The 18,167-nt window shown below is 40.5% G+C and overlaps 1 protein-coding gene across 1 annotated transcript in view; it reads right to left on the bottom strand.

Moving 5' to 3' along the window:
• The window catches only part of LOC105355603 (uncharacterized), a 51,114-nt gene that overhangs the window by 15,467 nt on the left and 17,480 nt on the right, over positions 1 to 18,167 (bottom strand). Inside the window, exon 5 of the mRNA XM_023962408.2 lies at positions 1 to 18,167. This exon is cut by the window's left edge and continues 15,467 nt beyond it; it is cut by the window's right edge and continues 11,708 nt beyond it. Coding sequence (XP_023818176.2) covers positions 1 to 18,167 — 18,167 coding nt within the window.

The raw sequence follows: 18,167 nt of genomic DNA on the forward strand, positions 1-18,167 counted from the left end.
CCTGTTTCAGTCTGATTTCAAGTTCTTCTGCTTGTCTTTGGATTTCTTCCTCCTTGCTGGCTCTTTCGGATTGTTGTGTGATGACTGAGTCCAAGACAACGTCAAGTCTTTTTCTTTGGGAGTCAACATGTACCTTGAGTTGCTGAAGTTCTAATCTCTCTCTTTGCATGTCCTCCATCAACGTGTTGGCAGCTTCAGTCTTCCGCTGAAGCTCAATGTTTGCATTATCCATCTTGTCCTTTTCCGTCGTCAAATCATTCTCGGCTAGCTTCATGACTTCCCCAAGTTTCTTGCTTTCAGACTTCATGTGTTCCAAGTACAATTTTTCTTCCTTCATTGCGTTGATTGCTCTGTCCAGATCTTGTCTCTCTTGGGTCAGTTCTTCTCTGAGTTTATCAAGATCTCTTCTCTCCATGTCAAACATATTTGTCTTTTCTGTTTCCACTCCATCCCTCTGTTTGATCACATCTGACATAGCATTCTTTAGGGCTTCCTTTTGAATTTGGAAGTCCTCTCTGTAAAGAGACATGTTTTGTTTCAGTTCTTCAATGGATTTGACCGTTTCCTCCAAGTCAGAGCCTAATTGAATTGTTTGCTCCATTTTGTTTTTTAATATGGCCATCTTTTGTTTGAAGTCCCCAGAGATGGTCTTTCTGAGGTCCTGAATTTTGGATTCACTGTTTTCTAATGAATTCATTCGGTCCAGGAGTTTTTGTTCTCTTACTTTCAACTCAGATTTTTCACTTTCAATTTTATCCTTTTCAGTTTGAGTCCTTTGTCTCTCATTTTCTATGGCTACCCTCATTTGATTGACTTCTTCCTTTTCACGAAGAAGGTCCATCATGGCAGCGTCAACCTCTTCTTTCATTTTGTTGGTCCTGTCATTCACAGCATTGAGCTCTTCTCTTTCTGTCTGAACCTGTTTCAGTCTGATTTCAAGTTCTTCTGCTTGTCTTTGGATTTCTTCCTCCTTGCTGGCTCTTTCGGATTTTTGTGTGACGACTGAGTCCAAGACAACGTCAAGTCTTTTTCTTTGGGAGTCAACATGTACCTTGAGTTGCTGAAGTTCTAATCTCTCTCTTTGCATGTCCTCCATCAAAGTGTTGGCAGCTTCAGTCTTCCGCTGAAGCTCAATGTTTGCATTATCCATCTTGTCCTTTTCCGTCGTCAAATCATTCTCGGCTAGCTTCATGACTTCCCCAAGTTTCTTGCTTTCAGACTTCATGTGTTCCAAGTACAATTTTTCTTCCTTCATTGCGTTGATTGCTCTGTCCAGATCTTGTCTCTCTTGGGTCAGTTCTTCTCTGAGTTTATCAAGATCTCTTCTCTCCATGTCAAACATATTTGTCTTTTCTGTTTCCACTCCATCCCTCTGTTTGATCACATCTGACATAGCATTCTTTAGGGCTTCCTTTTGAATTTGGAAGTCCTCTCTGTAAAGAGACATGTTTCGTTTCAGTTCTTCAATGGATTTGACCGTTTCCTCCAAGTCAGAGCCTAATTGAATTGTTTGCTCCATTTTGTTTAGTAATTTGGCCATCTTTTCTTTGAAGTCCCCAGAGATGGTCTTACTGAGGTCCTGAATTTTGGATTCACTGTTTTCTAATGACTTCATTCGGTCCAGGAGTTGTTGTTCTCTTACTTTCAACTCAGATTTTTCACTTTCAATTCTATCCTTTTCAGTTTGAGTCCTTTGTCTCTCATTTTCTATAGCTACCCTCATTTGATTGACTTCTTCCTTTTCACGAAGAAGGTCCATCATGGCAGCGTCAACCTCTTCTTTCATTTTGTTGGTCCTGTCATTCACAGCATTGAGCTCTTCTCTTTCTGTCTGAACCTGTTTCAGTCTGATTTCAAGTTCTTCTGCTTGTCTTTGGATTTCTTCTTCTTTGCTGGCTCTTTCGGATTGTTGTGTGACGACTGAGTCCAAGACAACGTCAAGTCTTTTTCTTTGGGAGTCAACATGTACCTTGAGTTGCTGAAGTTCTAATCTCTCTCTTTGCATGTCCTCCATCAAAGTGTTGGCAGCTTCAGTCTTCCGCTGAAGCTCAATGTTTGCATTATCCATCTTGTCCTTTTCCGTCGTCAAATCATTCTCGGCTAGCTTCATGACTTCCCCAAGTTTCTTGCTTTCAGACTTCATGTGTTCCAAGTACAATTTTTCTTCCTTCATTGCGTTGATTGCTCTGTCCAGATCTTGTCTCTCTTGGGTCAGTTCTTCTCTGAGTTTATCAAGATCTCTTCTCTCCATGTCAAACATATTTGTCTTTTCTGTTTCCACTCCATCCCTCTCTTTGATCACATCTGACATAGCATTCTTTAGGGCTTCCTTTTGAATTTGGAAGTCCTCTCTGTAAAGAGACATGTTTCGTTTCAGTTCTTCAATGGATTTGACCGTTTCCTCCAAGTCAGAGCCTAATTGAATTGTTTGCTCCATTTTGTTTTTTAATATGGCCATCTTTTGTTTGAAGTCCCCAGAGATGGTCTTACTGAGGTCCTGAATTTTGGATTCACTGTTTTCTAATGACTTCATTCGGTCCAGGAGTTGTTGTTCTCTTACTTTCAACTCAGATTTTTCACTTTCAATTCTATCCTTTTCAGTTTGAGTCCTTTGTCTCTCATTTTCTATGGCTACCCTCATTTGATTGACTTCTTCCTTTTCACGAAGAAGGTCCATCATGGCAGCGTCAACCTCTTCTTTCATTTTGTTGGTCCTGTCATTCACAGCATTGAGCTCTTCTCTTTCTGTCTGAACCTGTTTCAGTCTGATTTCAAGTTCTTCTGCTTGTCTTTGGATTTCTTCCTCCTTGCTGGCTCTTTCGGATTTTTGTGTGACGACTGAGTCCAAGACAACGTCAAGTCTTTTTCTTTGGGAGTCAACATGTACCTTGAGTTGCTGAAGTTCTAATCTCTCTCTTTGCATGTCCTCCATCAAAGTGTTGGCAGCTTCAGTCTTCCGCTGAAGCTCAATGTTTGCATTATCCATCTTGTCCTTTTCCGTCGTCAAATCATTCTCGGCTAGCTTCATGACTTCCCCAAGTTTCTTGCTTTCAGACTTCATGTGTTCCAAGTACAATTTTTCTTCCTTCATTGCGTTGATTGCTCTGTCCAGATCTTGTCTCTCTTGGGTCAGTTCTTCTCTGAGTTTATCAAGATCTCTTCTCTCCATGTCAAACATATTTGTCTTTTCTGTTTCCACTCCATCCCTCTCTTTGATCACATCTGACATAGCATTCTTTAGGGCTTCCTTTTGAATTTGGAAGTCCTCACTGTAAAGAGTCATGTTTTGCTTCAGTTCTTCAATGGATTTGACCGTTTCCTCCAAGTCAGAGCCTAATTGAATTGTTTGCTCCATTTTGTTTAGTAATTTGGCCATCTTTTCTTTGAAGTCCCCAGAGATGGTCTTACTGAGGTCCTGAATTTTGGATTCACTGTTTTCTAATGACTTCATTCGGTCCAGGAGTTTTTGTTCTCTTACTTTCAACTCAGATTTTTCACTTTCAATTCTATCCTTTTCAGTTTGAGTCCTTTGTCTCTCATTTTCTATGGCTACCCTCATTTGATTGACTTCTTCCTTTTCACGAAGAAGGTCCATCATGGCAGCGTCAACCTCTTCTTTCATTTTGTTGGTCCTGTCATTCACAGCATTGAGCTCTTCTCTTTCTGTCTGAACCTGTTTCAGTCTGATTTCAAGTTCTTCTGCTTGTCTTTGGAATTCTTCTTCCTTGCTGGCTCTTTCGGATTGTTGTGTGACGACTGAGTCCAAGACAACGTCAAGTCTTTTTCTTTGGGAGTCAACATGTACCTTGAGTTGCTGAAGTTCTAATCTCTCTCTTTGCATGTCCTCCATCAAAGTGTTGGCAGCTTCAGTCTTCCGCTGAAGCTCAATGTTTGCATTATCCATCTTTTCCTTTTCCGTCGTCAAATCATTCTCGGCTAGCTTCATGACTTCCCCAAGTTTCTTGCTTTCAGACTTCATGTGTTCCAAGTACAATTTTTCTTCCTTCATTGCGTTGATTGCTCTGTCCAGATCTTGTCTCTCTTGGGTCAGTTCTTCTCTGAGTTTATCAAGATCTCTTCTCTCCATGTCAAACATATTTGTCTTTTCTGTTTCCACTCCATCCCTCTGTTTGATCACATCTGACATAGCATTCTTTAGGGCTTCCTTTTGAATTTGGAAGTCCTCTCTGTAAAGAGACATGTTTCGTTTCAGTTCTTCAATGGATTTGACCGTTTCCTCCAAGTCAGAGCCTAATTGAATTGTTTGCTCCATTTTGTTTTTTAATATGGCCATCTTTTCTTTGAAGTCCCCAGAGATGGTCTTACTGAGGTCCTGAATTTTGGATTCACTGTTTTCTAATGACTTCATTCGGTCCAGGAGTTGTTGTTCTCTTACTTTCAACTCAGATTTTTCACTTTCAATTCTATCCTTTTCAGTTTGAGTCCTTTGTCTCTCATTTTCTATGGCTACCCTCATTTGATTGACTTCTTCCTTTTCACGAAGAAGGTCCATCATGGCAGCGTCAACCTCTTCTTTCATTTTGTTGGTCCTGTCATTCACAGCATTGAGCTCTTCTCTTTCTGTCTGAACCTGTTTCAGTCTGATTTCAAGTTCTTCTGCTTGTCTTTGGATTTCTTCTTCTTTGCTGGCTCTTTCGGATTGTTGTGTGACGACTGAGTCCAAGACAACGTCAAGTCTTTTTCTTTGGGAGTCAACATGTACCTTGAGTTGCTGAAGTTCTAATCTCTCTCTTTGCATGTCCTCCATCAACGTGTTGGCAGCTTCAGTCTTCCTCTGAAGCTCAATGTTTGCATTATCCATCTTGTCCTTTTCCGTCGTCAAATCATTCTCGGCTAGCTTCATGACTTCCCCAAGTTTCTTGCTTTCAGACTTCATGTGTTCCAAGTACAATTTTTCTTCCTTCATTGCGTTGATTGCTCTGTCCAGATCTTGTCTCTCTTGGGTCAGTTCTTCTCTGAGTTTATCAAGATCTCTTCTCTCCATGTTAAACATATTTGTCTTTTCTGTTTCCATTCCATCCCTCTCTTTGATCACATCTGACATAGCATTCTTTAGGGCTTCCTTTTGAATTTCGAAGTCCTCTCTGTAAAGAGACATGTTTCGTTTCAGTTCTTCAATGGATTTGACCGTTTCGTCCAAGTCAGAGCCTAATTGAATTGTTTGCTCCATTTTGTTTTTTAATATGGCCATCTTTTGTTTGAAGTCCCCAGAGATGGTCTTTCTGAGGTCCTGAATTTTGGATTCACTGTTTTCTAATGAATACATTCGGTCCAGGAGTTGTTGTTCTCTTACTTTCAACTCAGATTTTTTACTTTCAATTCTATCCTTTTCCGTTTGACTCCTTTCTCTCTCATTTTCTACGGCTACCCTCATTTGATTGACTTCTTCCTTTTCACGAAGAAGGTCCATCATGGCAGCGTCAACCTCTTCTTTCATTTTGTTGGTCCTGTCATTCACAGCATTGAGCTCTTCTCTTTCTGTCTGAACCTGTTTCAGTCTGATTTCAAGTTCTTCTGCTTGTCTTTGGATTTCTTCTTCCTTGCTGGCTCTTTCGGATTGTTGTGTGACGACTGAGTCCAAGACAACGTCAAGTCTTTTTCTTTGGGAGTCAACATGTACCTTGAGTTGCTGAAGTTCTAATCTCTCTCTTTGCATGTCCTCCATCAACGTGTTGGCAGCTTCAGTCTTCCGCTGAAGCTCAATGTTTGCATTATCCATCTTTTCCTTTTCCGTCGTCAAATCATTCTCGGCTAGCTTCATGACTTCCCCAAGTTTCTTGCTTTCAGACTTCATGTGTTCCAAGTACAATTTTTCTTCCTTCATTGCGTTGATTGCTCTGTCCAGATCTTGTCTCTCTTGGGTCAGTTCTTCTCTGAGTTTATCAAGATCTCTTCTCTCCATGTCAAACATATATGTCTTTTCTGTTTCCACTCCATCCCTCTGTTTGATCACATCTGACATAGCATTCTTTAGGGCTTCCTTTTGAATTTGGAAGTCCTCACTGTAAAGAGTCATGTTTTGCTTCAGTTCTTCAATGGATTTGACCGTTTCCTCCAAGTCAGAGCCTAATTGAATTGTTTGCTCCATTTTGTTTAGTAATTTGGCCATCTTTTCTTTGAAGTCCCCAGAGATGGTCTTACTGAGGTCCTGAATTTTGGATTCACTGTTTTCTAATGACTTCATTCGGTCCAGGAGTTGTTGTTCTCTTACTTTCAACTCAGATTTTTCACTTTCAATTCTATCCTTTTCAGTTTGAGTCCTTTGTCTCTCATTTTCTATGGCTACCCTCATTTGATTGACTTCTTCCTTTTCACGAAGAAGGTCCATCATGGCAGCGTCAACCTCTTCTTTCATTTTGTTGGTCCTGTCATTCACAGCATTGAGCTCTTCTCTTTCTGTCTGAACCTGTTTCAGTCTGATTTCAAGTTCTTCTGCTTGTCTTTGGATTTCTTCTTCTTTGCTGGCTCTTTCGGATTGTTGTGTGACGACTGAGTCCAAGACAACGTCAAGTCTTTTTCTTTGGGAGTCAACATGTACCTTGAGTTGCTGAAGTTCTAATCTCTCTCTTTGCATGTCCTCCATCAAATTGTTGGCAGCTTCAGTCTTCCGCTGAAGCTCAATGTTTGCATTATCCATCTTGTCCTTTTCCGTCGTCAAATCATTCTCGGCTAGCTTCATGACTTCCCCAAGTTTCTTGCTTTCAGACTTCATGTGTTCCAAGTACAATTTTTCTTCCTTCATTGCGTTGATTGCTCTGTCCAGATCTTGTCTCTCTTGGGTCAGTTCTTCTCTGAGTTTATCAAGATCTCTTCTCTCCATGTCAAACATATTTGTCTTTTCTGTTTCCACTCCATCCCTCTGTTTGATCACATCTGACATAGCATTCTTTAGGGCTTCCTTTTGAATTTGGAAGTCCTCACTGTAAAGAGTCATGTTTCGTTTCAGTTTTTCAATGGATTTGACCGTTTCCTCTAAATCAGAGCCTAATTGAATTGTTTGCTCCATTTTGTTTTTTAATATGGCCATCTTTTGTTTGAAGTCCCCAGAGATGGTCTTTCTGAGGTCCTGAATTTTGGATTCACTGTTTTCTAATGAATTCATTCGGTCCAGGAGTTGTTGTTCTCTTACTTTCAACTCAGATTTTTTACTTTCAATTCTATCCTTTTCCGTTTGACTCCTTTCTCTCTCATTTTCTACGGCTACCCTCATTTGATTGACTTCTTCCTTTTCACGAAGAAGGTCCATCATGGCAGCGTCAACCTCTTCTTTCATTTTGTTGGTCCTGTCATTCACAGCATTGAGCTCTTCTCTTTCTGTCTGAACCTGTTTCAGTCTGATTTCAAGTTCTTCTGCTTGTCTTTGGATTTCTTCCTCCTTGCTGGCTCTTTCGGATTGTTGTGTGATGACTGAGTCCAAGACAACGTCAAGTCTTTTTCTTTGGGAGTCAACATGTACCTTGAGTTGCTGAAGTTCTAATCTCTCTCTTTGCATGTCCTCCATCAAAGTGTTGGCAGCTTCAGTCTTCCGCTGAAGCTCAATGTTTGCATTATCCATCTTGTCCTTTTCCGTCGTCAAATCATTCTCGGCTTGCTTCATGACTTCCCCAAGTTTCTTGCTTTCAGACTTCATGTGTTCCAAGTACAATTTTTCTTCCTTCATTGCGTTGATTGCTCTGTCCAGATCTTGTCTCTCTTGGGTCAGTTCTTCTCTGAGTTTATCAAGATCTCTTCTCTCCATGTCAAACATATTTGTCTTTTCTGTTTCCACTCCATCCCTCTGTTTGATCACATCTGACATAGCATTCTTTAGGGCTTCCTTTTGAATTTGGAAGTCCTCACTGTAAAGAGTCATGTTTTGCTTCAGTTCTTCAATGGATTTGACCGTTTCGTCCAAGTCAGAGCCTAATTGAATTGTTTGCTCCATTTTGTTTTTTAATATGGCCATCTTTTGTTTGAAGTCCCCAGAGATGGTCTTACTGAGGTCCTGAATTTTGGATTCACTGTTTTCTAATGACTTCATTCGGTCCAGGAGTTGTTGTTCTCTTACTTTCAACTCAGATTTTTCACTTTCAATTCTATCCTTTTCAGTTTGAGTCCTTTGTCTCTCATTTTCTATGGCTACCCTCATTTGATTGACTTCTTCCTTTTCACGAAGAAGGTCCATCATGGCAGCGTCAACCTCTTCTTTCATTTTGTTGGTCCTGTCATTCACAGCATTGAGCTCTTCTCTTTCTGTCTGAACCTGTTTCAGTCTGATTTCAAGTTCTTCTGCTTGTCTTTGGATTTCTTCTTTCTTGCTGGCTCTTTCGGATTGTTGTGTGACGACTGAGTCCAAGACAACGTCAAGTCTTTTTCTTTGGGAGTCAACATGTACCTTGAGTTGCTGAAGTTCTAATCTCTCTCTTTGCATGTCCTCCATCAACGTGTTGGCAGCTTCAGTCTTCCGCTGAAGCTCAATGTTTGCATTATCCATCTTTTCCTTTTCCGTCGTCAAATCATTCTCGGCTAGCTTCATGACTTCCCCAAGTTTCTTGCTTTCAGACTTCATGTGTTCCAAGTACAATTTTTCTTCCTTCATTGCGTTGATTGCTCTGTCCAGATCTTGTCTCTCTTGGGTCAGTTCTTCTCTGAGTTTATCAAGATCTCTTCTCTCCATGTCAAACATATTTGTCTTTTCTGTTTCCACTCCATCCCTCTGTTTGATCACATCTGACATAGCATTCTTTAGGGCTTCCTTTTGAATTTGGAAGTCCTCACTGTAAAGAGTCATGTTTTGCTTCAGTTCTTCAATGGATTTGACCGTTTCGTCCAAGTCAGAGCCTAATTGAATTGTTTGCTCCATTTTGTTTTTTAATATGGCCATCTTTTGTTTGAAGTCCCCAGAGATGGTCTTTCTGAGGTCCTGAATTTTGGATTCACTGTTTTCTAATGAATACATTCGGTCCAGGAGTTGTTGTTCTCTTACTTTCAACTCAGATTTTTTACTTTCAATTCTATCCTTTTCCGTTTGACTCCTTTCTCTCTCATTTTCTACGGCTACCCTCATTTGATTGACTTCTTCCTTTTCACGAAGAAGGTCCATCATGGCAGCGTCAACCTCTTCTTTCATTTTGTTGGTCCTGTCATTCACAGCATTGAGCTCTTCTCTTTCTGTCTGAACCTGTTTCAGTCTGATTTCAAGTTCTTCTGCTTGTCTTTGGATTTCTTCTTCCTTGCTGGCTCTTTCGGATTGTTGTGTGACGACTGAGTCCAAGACAACGTCAAGTCTTTTTCTTTCGGAGTCAACATGTACCTTGAGTTGCTGAAGTTCTAATCTCTCTCTTTGCATGTCCTCCATCAACGTGTTTGCAGCTTCAGTCTTCCGCTGAAGCTCAATGTTTGCATTATCCATCTTGTCCTTTTCCGTCGTCAAATCATTCTCGGCTAGCTTCATGACTTCCCCAAGTTTCTTGCTTTCAGACTTCATGTGTTCCAAGTACAATTTTTCTTCCTTCATTGCGTTGATTGCTCTGTCCAGATCTTGTCTCTCTTGGGTCAGTTCTTCTCTGAGTTTATCAAGATCTCTTCTCTCCATGTCAAACATATTTGTCTTTTCTGTTTCCACTCCATCCCTCTGTTTGATCACATCTGACATAGCATTCTTTAGGGCTTCCTTTTGAATTTGGAAGTCCTCACTGTAAAGAGTCATGTTTTGCTTCAGTTCTTCAATGGATTTGACCGTTTCCTCCAAGTCAGAGCCTAATTGAATTGTTTGCTCCATTTTGTTTTTTAATATGGCCATCTTTTGTTTGAAGTCCCCAGAGATGGTCTTTCTGAGGTCCTGAATTTTGGATTCACTGTTTTCTAATGAATACATTCGGTCCAGGAGTTGTTGTTCTCTTACTTTCAACTCAGATTTTTTACTTTCAATTCTATCCTTTTCCGTTTGACTCCTTTCTCTCTCATTTTCTACGGCTACCCTCATTTGATTGACTTCTTCCTTTTCACGAAGAAGGTCCATCATGGCAGCGTCAACCTCTTCTTTCATTTTGTTGGTCCTGTCATTCACAGCATTGAGCTCTTCTCTTTCTGTCTGAACCTGTTTCAGTCTGATTTCAAGTTCTTCTGCTTGTCTTTGGATTTCTTCTTCCTTGCTGGCTCTTTCGGATTGTTGTGTGACGACTGAGTCCAAGACAACGTCAAGTCTTTTTCTTTGGGAGTCAACATGTACCTTGAGTTGCTGAAGTTCTAATCTCTCTCTTTGCATGTCCTCCATCAACGTGTTGGCAGCTTCAGTCTTCCGCTGAAGCTCAATGTTTGCATTATCCATCTTGTCCTTTTCCGTCGTCAAATCATTCTCGGCTAGCTTCATGACTTCCCCAAGTTTCTTGCTTTCAGACTTCATGTGTTCCAAGTACAATTTTTCTTCCTTCATTGCGTTGATTGCTCTGTCCAGATCTTGTCTCTCTTGGGTCAGTTCTTCTCTGAGTTTATCAAGATCTCTTCTCTCCATGTCAAACATATTTGTCTTTTCTGTTTCCACTCCATCCCTCTGTTTGATCACATCTGACATAGCATTCTTTAGGGCTTCCTTTTGAATTTGGAAGTCCTCACTGTAAAGAGTCATGTTTTGCTTCAGTTCTTCAATGGATTTGACCGTTTCGTCCAAGTCAGAGCCTAATTGAATTGTTTGCTCCATTTTGTTTTTTAATATGGCCATCTTTTGTTTGAAGTCCCCAGAGATGGTCTTTCTGAGGTCCTGAATTTTGGATTCACTGTTTTCTAATGAATACATTCGGTCCAGGAGTTGTTGTTCTCTTACTTTCAACTCAGATTTTTTACTTTCAATTCTATCCTTTTCCGTTTGACTCCTTTCTCTCTCATTTTCTACGGCTACCCTCATTTGATTGACTTCTTCCTTTTCACGAAGAAGGTCCATCATGGCAGCGTCAACCTCTTCTTTCATTTTGTTGGTCCTGTCATTCACAGCATTGAGCTCTTCTCTTTCTGTCTGAACCTGTTTCAGTCTGATTTCAAGTTCTTCTGCTTGTCTTTGGATTTCTTCTTCCTTGCTGGCTCTTTCGGATTGTTGTGTGACGACTGAGTCCAAGACAACGTCAAGTCTTTTTCTTTCGGAGTCAACATGTACCTTGAGTTGCTGAAGTTCTAATCTCTCTCTTTGCATGTCCTCCATCAACGTGTTGGCAGCTTCAGTCTTCCGCTGAAGCTCAATGTTTGCATTATCCATCTTGTCCTTTTCCGTCGTCAAATCATTCTCGGCTAGCTTCATGACTTCCCCAAGTTTCTTGCTTTCAGACTTCATGTGTTCCAAGTACAATTTTTCTTCCTTCATTGCGTTGATTGCTCTGTCCAGATCTTGTCTCTCTTGGGTCAGTTCTTCTCTGAGTTTATCAAGATCTCTTCTCTCCATGTCAAACATATTTGTCTTTTCTGTTTCCACTCCATCCCTCTGTTTGATCACATCTGACATAGCATTCTTTAGGGCTTCCTTTTGAATTTGGAAGTCCTCACTGTAAAGAGTCATGTTTTGCTTCAGTTCTTCAATGGATTTGACCGTTTCCTCCAAGTCAGAGCCTAATTGAATTGTTTGCTCCATTTTGTTTTTTAATATGGCCATCTTTTGTTTGAAGTCCCCAGAGATGGTCTTTCTGAGGTCCTGAATTTTGGATTCACTGTTTTCTAATGAATACATTCGGTCCAGGAGTTGTTGTTCTCTTACTTTCATCTCAGATTTTTTACTTTCAATTCTATCCTTTTCCGTTTGACTCCTTTCTCTCTCATTTTCTACGGCTACCCTCATTTGATTGACTTCTTCCTTTTCACGAAGAAGGTCCATCATGGCAGCGTCAACCTCTTCTTTCATTTTGTTGGTCCTGTCATTCACAGCATTGAGCTCTTCTCTTTCTGTCTGAACCTGTTTCAGTCTGATTTCAAGTTCTTCTGCTTGTCTTTGGATTTCTTCCTCCTTGCTGGCTCTTTCGGATTGTTGTGTGATGACTGAGTCCAAGACAACGTCAAGTCTTTTTCTTTGGGAGTCAACATGTACCTTGAGTTGCTGAAGTTCTAATCTCTCTCTTTGCATGTCCTCCATCAAAGTGTTGGCAGCTTCAGTCTTCCGCTGAAGCTCAATGTTTGCATTATCCATCTTGTCCTTTTCCGTCGTCAAATCATTCTCGGCTAGCTTCATGACTTCCCCAAGTTTCTTGCTTTCAGACTTCATGTGTTCCAAGTACAATTTTTCTTCCTTCATTGCGTTGATTGCTCTGTCCAGATCTTGTCTCTCTTGGGTCAGTTCTTCTCTGAGTTTATCAAGATCTCTTCTCTCCATGTCAAACATATTTGTCTTTTCTGTTTCCACTCCATCCCTCTGTTTGTTCACATCTGACATAGCATTCTTTAGGGCTTCCTTTTGAATTTGGAAGTCCTCTCTGTAAAGAGACATGTTTCGTTTCAGTTCTTCAATGGATTTGACCGTTTCGTCCAAGTCAGAGCATAATTGAATTGTTTGCTCCATTTTGTTTTTTAATATGGCCATCTTTTGTTTGAAGTCCCCAGAGATGGTCTTTCTGAGGTCCTGAATTTTGGATTCACTGTTTTCTAATGAATTCATTCGGTCCAGGAGTTGTTGTTCTCTTACTTTCAACTCAGATTTTTTACTTTCAATTCTATCCTTTTCAGTTTGACTCCTTTCTCTCTCATTTTCTATGGCTACCCTCATTTGATTGACTTCTTCCTTTTCACGAAGAAGGTCCATCATGGCAGCGTCAACCTCTTCTTTCATTTTGTTGGTCCTGTCATTCACAGCATTGAGCTCTTCTCTTTCTGTCTGAACCTGTTTCAGTCTGATTTCAAGTTCTTCTGCTTGTCTTTGGATTTCTTCCTCCTTGCTGGCTCTTTCGGATTGTTGTGTGATGACTGAGTCCAAGACAACGTCAAGTCTTTTTCTTTGGGAGTCAACATGTACCTTGAGTTGTTGAAGTTCTAATCTCTCTCTTTGCATGTCCTCCATCAAAGTGTTGGCAGCTTCAGTCTTCCGCTGAAGCTCAATGTTTGCATTATCCATCTTGTCCTTTTCCGTCGTCAAATCAATCTCGGCTTGCTTCATGACTTCCCCAAGTTTCTTGCTTTCAGACTTCATGTGTTCCAAGTACAATTTTTCTTCCTTCATTGCGTTGATTGCTCTGTCCAGATCTTGTCTCTCTTGGGTCAGTTCTTCTCTGAGTTTATCAAGATCTCTTCTCTCCATGTCAAACATATTTGTCTTTTCTGTTTCCACTCCATCCCTCTGTTTGATCACATCTGACATAGCATTCTTTAGGGCTTCCTTTTGAATTTGGAAGTCCTCACTGTAAAGAGTCATGTTTTGCTTCAGTTCTTCAATGGATTTGACCGTTTCGTCCAAGTCAGAGCCTAATTGAATTGTTTGCTCCATTTTGTTTTTTAATATGGCCATCTTTTGTTTGAAGTCCCCAGAGATGGTCTTACTGAGGTCCTGAATTTTGGATTCACTGTTTTCTAATGACTTCATTCGGTCCAGGAGTTGTTGTTCTCTTACTTTCAACTCAGATTTTTCACTTTCAATTCTATCCTTTTCAGTTTGAGTCCTTTGTCTCTCATTTTCTATGGCTACCCTCATTTGATTGACTTCTTCCTTTTCACGAAGAAGGTCCATCATGGCAGCGTCAACCTCTTCTTTCATTTTGTTGGTCCTGTCATTCACAGCATTGAGCTCTTCTCTTTCTGTCTGAACCTGTTTCAGTCTGATTTCAAGTTCTTCTGCTTGTCTTTGGATTTCTTCTTCCTTGCTGGCTCTTTCGGATTGTTGTGTGACGACTGAGTCCAAGACAACGTCAAGTCTTTTTCTTTGGGAGTCAACATGTACCTTGAGTTGCTGAAGTTCTAATCTCTCTCTTTGCATGTCCTCCATCAACGTGTTGGCAGCTTCAGTCTTCCTCTGAAGCTCAATGTTTGCATTATCCATCTTGTCCTTTTCCGTCGTCAAATCATTCTCGGCTAGCTTCATGACTTCCCCAAGTTTCTTGCTTTCAGACTTCATGTGTTCCAAGTACAATTTTTCTTCCTTCATTGCGTTGATTGCTCTGTCCAGATCTTGTCTCTCTTGGGTCAGTTCTTCTCTGAGTTTATCAAGATCTCTTCTCTCCATGTTAAACATATTTGTCTTTTCTGTTTCCATTCCATCCCTCTCTTTGATCACATCTGACATAGCATTCTTTAGGGCTTCCTTTTGAATTTCGAAGTCCTCTCTGTAAAGAGACATGTTTCGTTTCAGTTCTTCAATGGATTTGACCGTATCCTCCAAGTCAGAGCCTAATTGAATTGTTTGCTCCATTTTGTTTTTTAATATGGCCATCTTTTGTTTGAAGTCCCCAGAGATGGTCTTTCTGAGGTCCTGAATTTTGCATTCACTGTTTTCTAATGACTTCATTCGGTCCAGGAGTTGTTGTTCTCTTACTTTCAACTCAGATTTTTCACTTTCAATTCTATCCTTTTCAGTTTGAGTCCTTTGTCTCTCATTTTCTATGGCTACCCTCATTTGATTGACTTCTTCCTTTTCACGAAGAAGGTCCATCATGGCAGCGTCAACCTCTTCTTTCATTTTGTTGGTCCTGTCATTCACAGCATTGAGCTCTTCTCTTTCTGTCTGAACCTGTTTCAGTCTGATTTCAAGTTCTTCTGCTTGTCTTTGGATTTCTTCTTCCTTGCTGGCTCTTTCGGATTGTTGTGTGACGACTGAGTCCAAGACAACGTCAAGTCTTTTTCTTTGGGAGTCAACATGTACCTTGAGTTGCTGAAGTTCTAATCTCTCTCTTTGCATGTCCTCCATCAACGTGTTGGCAGCTTCAGTCTTCCGCTGAAGCTCAATGTTTGCATTATCCATCTTTTCCTTTTCCGTCGTCAAATCATTCTCGGCTAGCTTCATGACTTCCCCAAGTTTCTTGCTTTCAGACTTCATGTGTTCCAAGTACAATTTTTCTTCCTTCATTGCGTTGATTGCTCTGTCCAGATCTTGTCTCTCTTGGGTCAGTTCTTCTCTGAGTTTATCAAGATCTCTTCTCTCCATGTCAAACATATATGTCTTTTCTGTTTCCACTCCATCCCTCTGTTTGATCACATCTGACATAGCATTCTTTAGGGCTTCCTTTTGAATTTGGAAGTCCTCACTGTAAAGAGTCATGTTTCGTTTCAGTTCTTCAATGGATTTGACCGTTTCCTCTAAATCAGAGCCTAATTGAATTGTTTGCTCCATTTTGTTTTTTAATATGGCCATCTTTTGTTTGAAGTCCCCAGAGATGGTCTTTCTGAGGTCCTGAATTTTGGATTCACTGTTTTCTAATGACTTCATTCGGTCCAGGAGTTGTTGTTCTCTTACTTTCAACTCAGATTTTTCACTTTCAATTCTATCCTTTTCAGTTTGAGTCCTTTGTCTCTCATTTTCTATGGCTACCCTCATTTGATTGACTTCTTCCTTTTCACGAAGAAGGTCCATCATGGCAGCGTCAACCTCTTCTTTCATTTTGTTGGTCCTGTCATTCACAGCATTGAGCTCTTCTCTTTCTGTCTGAACCTGTTTCAGTCTGATTTCAAGTTCTTCTGCTTGTCTTTGGATTTCTTCTTCCTTGCTGGCTCTTTCGGATTGTTGTGTGACGACTGAGTCCAAGACAACGTCAAGTCTTTTTCTTTGGGAGTCAACATGTACCTTGAGTTGCTGAAGTTCTAATCTCTCTCTTTGCATGTCCTCCATCAACGTGTTGGCAGCTTCAGTCTTCCGCTGAAGCTCAATGTTTGCATTATCCATCTTTTCCTTTTCCGTCGTCAAATCATTCTCGGCTAGCTTCATGACTTCCCCAAGTTTCTTGCTTTCAGACTTCATGTGTTCCAAGTACAATTTTTCTTCCTTCATTGCGTTGATTGCTCTGTCCAGATCTTGTCTCTCTTGGGTCAGTTCTTCTCTGAGTTTATCAAGATCTCTTCTCTCCATGTCAAACATATTTGTCTTTTCTGTTTCCACTCCATCCCTCTGTTTGATCACATCTGACATAGCATTCTTTAGGGCTTCCTTTTGAATTTGGAAGTCCTCACTGTAAAGAGTCATGTTTTGCTTCAGTTCTTCAATGGATTTGACCGTTTCGTCCAAGTCAGAGCCTAATTGAATTGTTTGCTCCATTTTGTTTTTTAATATGGCCATCTTTTGTTTGAAGTCCCCAGAGATGGTCTTTCTGAGGTCCTGAATTTTGGATTCACTGTTTTCTAATGAATACATTCGGTCCAGGAGTTGTTGTTCTCTTACTTTCAACTCAGATTTTTTACTTTCAATTCTATCCTTTTCCATTTGACTCCTTTCTCTCTCATTTTCTACGGCTACCCTCATTTGATTGACTTCTTCCTTTTCACGAAGAAGGTCCATCATGGCAGCGTCAACCTCTTCTTTCATTTTGTTGGTCCTGTCATTCACAGCATTGAGCTCTTCTCTTTCTGTCTGAACCTGTTTCAGTCTGATTTCAAGTTCTTCTGCTTGTCTTTGGATTTCTTCCTCCTTGCTGGCTCTTTCGGATTGTTGTGTGATGACTGAGTCCAAGACAACGTCAAGTCTTTTTCTTTGGGAGTCAACATGTACCTTGAGTTGCTGAAGTTCTAATCTCTCTCTTTGCATGTCCTCCATCAACGTGTTGGCAGCTTCAGTCTTCCGCTGAAGCTCAATGTTTGCATTATCCATCTTGTCCTTTTCCGTCGTCAAATCATTCTCGGCTAGCTTCATGACTTCCCCAAGTTTCTTGCTTTCAGACTTCATGTGTTCCAAGTACAATTTTTCTTCCTTCATTGCGTTGATTGCTCTGTCCAGATCTTGTCTCTCTTGGGTCAGTTCTTCTCTGAGTTTATCAAGATCTCTTCTCTCCATGTCAAACATATTTGTCTTTTCTGTTTCCACTCCATCCCTCTGTTTGATCACATCTGACATAGCATTCTTTAGGGCTTCCTTTTGAATTTGGAAGTCCTCTCTGTAAAGAGACATGTTTTGTTTCAGTTCTTCAATGGATTTGACCGTTTCCTCCAAGTCAGAGCCTAATTGAATTGTTTGCTCCATTTTGTTTTTTAATATGGCCATCTTTTGTTTGAAGTCCCCAGAGATGGTCTTTCTGAGGTCCTGAATTTTGGATTCACTGTTTTCTAATGAATTCATTCGGTCCAGGAGTTTTTGTTCTCTTACTTTCAACTCAGATTTTTCACTTTCAATTTTATCCTTTTCAGTTTGAGTCCTTTGTCTCTCATTTTCTATGGCTACCCTCATTTGATTGACTTCTTCCTTTTCACGAAGAAGGTCCATCATGGCAGCGTCAACCTCTTCTTTCATTTTGTTGGTCCTGTCATTCACAGCATTGAGCTCTTCTCTTTCTGTCTGAACCTGTTTCAGTCTGATTTCAAGTTCTTCTGCTTGTCTTTGGATTTCTTCTTCCTTGCTGGCTCTTTCGGATTGTTGTGTGACGACTGAGTCCAAGACAACGTCAAGTCTTTTTCTTTGGGAGTCAACATGTACCTTGAGTTGCTGAAGTTCTAATCTCTCTCTTTGCATGTCCTCCATCAAAGTGTTGGCAGCTTCAGTCTTCCGCTGAAGCTCAATGTTTGCATTATCCATCTTGTCCTTTTCCGTCGTCAAATCATTCTCGGCTAGCTTCATGACTTCCCCAAGTTTCTTGCTTTCAGACTTCATGTGTTCCAAGTACAATTTTTCTTCCTTCATTGCGTTGATTGCTCTGTCCAGATCTTGTCTCTCTTGGGTCAGTTCTTCTCTGAGTTTATCAAGATCTCTTCTCTCCATGTCAAACATATTTGTCTTTTCTGTTTCCACTCCATCCCTCTGTTTGATCACATCTGACATAGCATTCTTTAGGGCTTCCTTTTGAATTTGGAAGTCCTCTCTGTAAAGAGACATGTTTCGTTTCAGTTCTTCAATGGATTTGACCGTTTCGTCCAAGTCAGAGCATAATTGAATTGTTTGCTCCATTTTGTTTTTTAATATGGCCATCTTTTGTTTGAAGTCCCCAGAGATGGTCTTTCTGAGGTCCTGAATTTTGGATTCACTGTTTTCTAATGAATTCATTCGGTCCAGGAGTTGTTGTTCTCTTACT

Source organism: Oryzias latipes, chromosome 14 (assembly GCF_053564925.1).
Source record: "Oryzias latipes strain Hd-rR chromosome 14, Olatipes_Hd-rR_3.1".
NCBI classification, from domain to species: Eukaryota; Metazoa; Chordata; class Actinopteri; order Beloniformes; family Adrianichthyidae; genus Oryzias; species Oryzias latipes.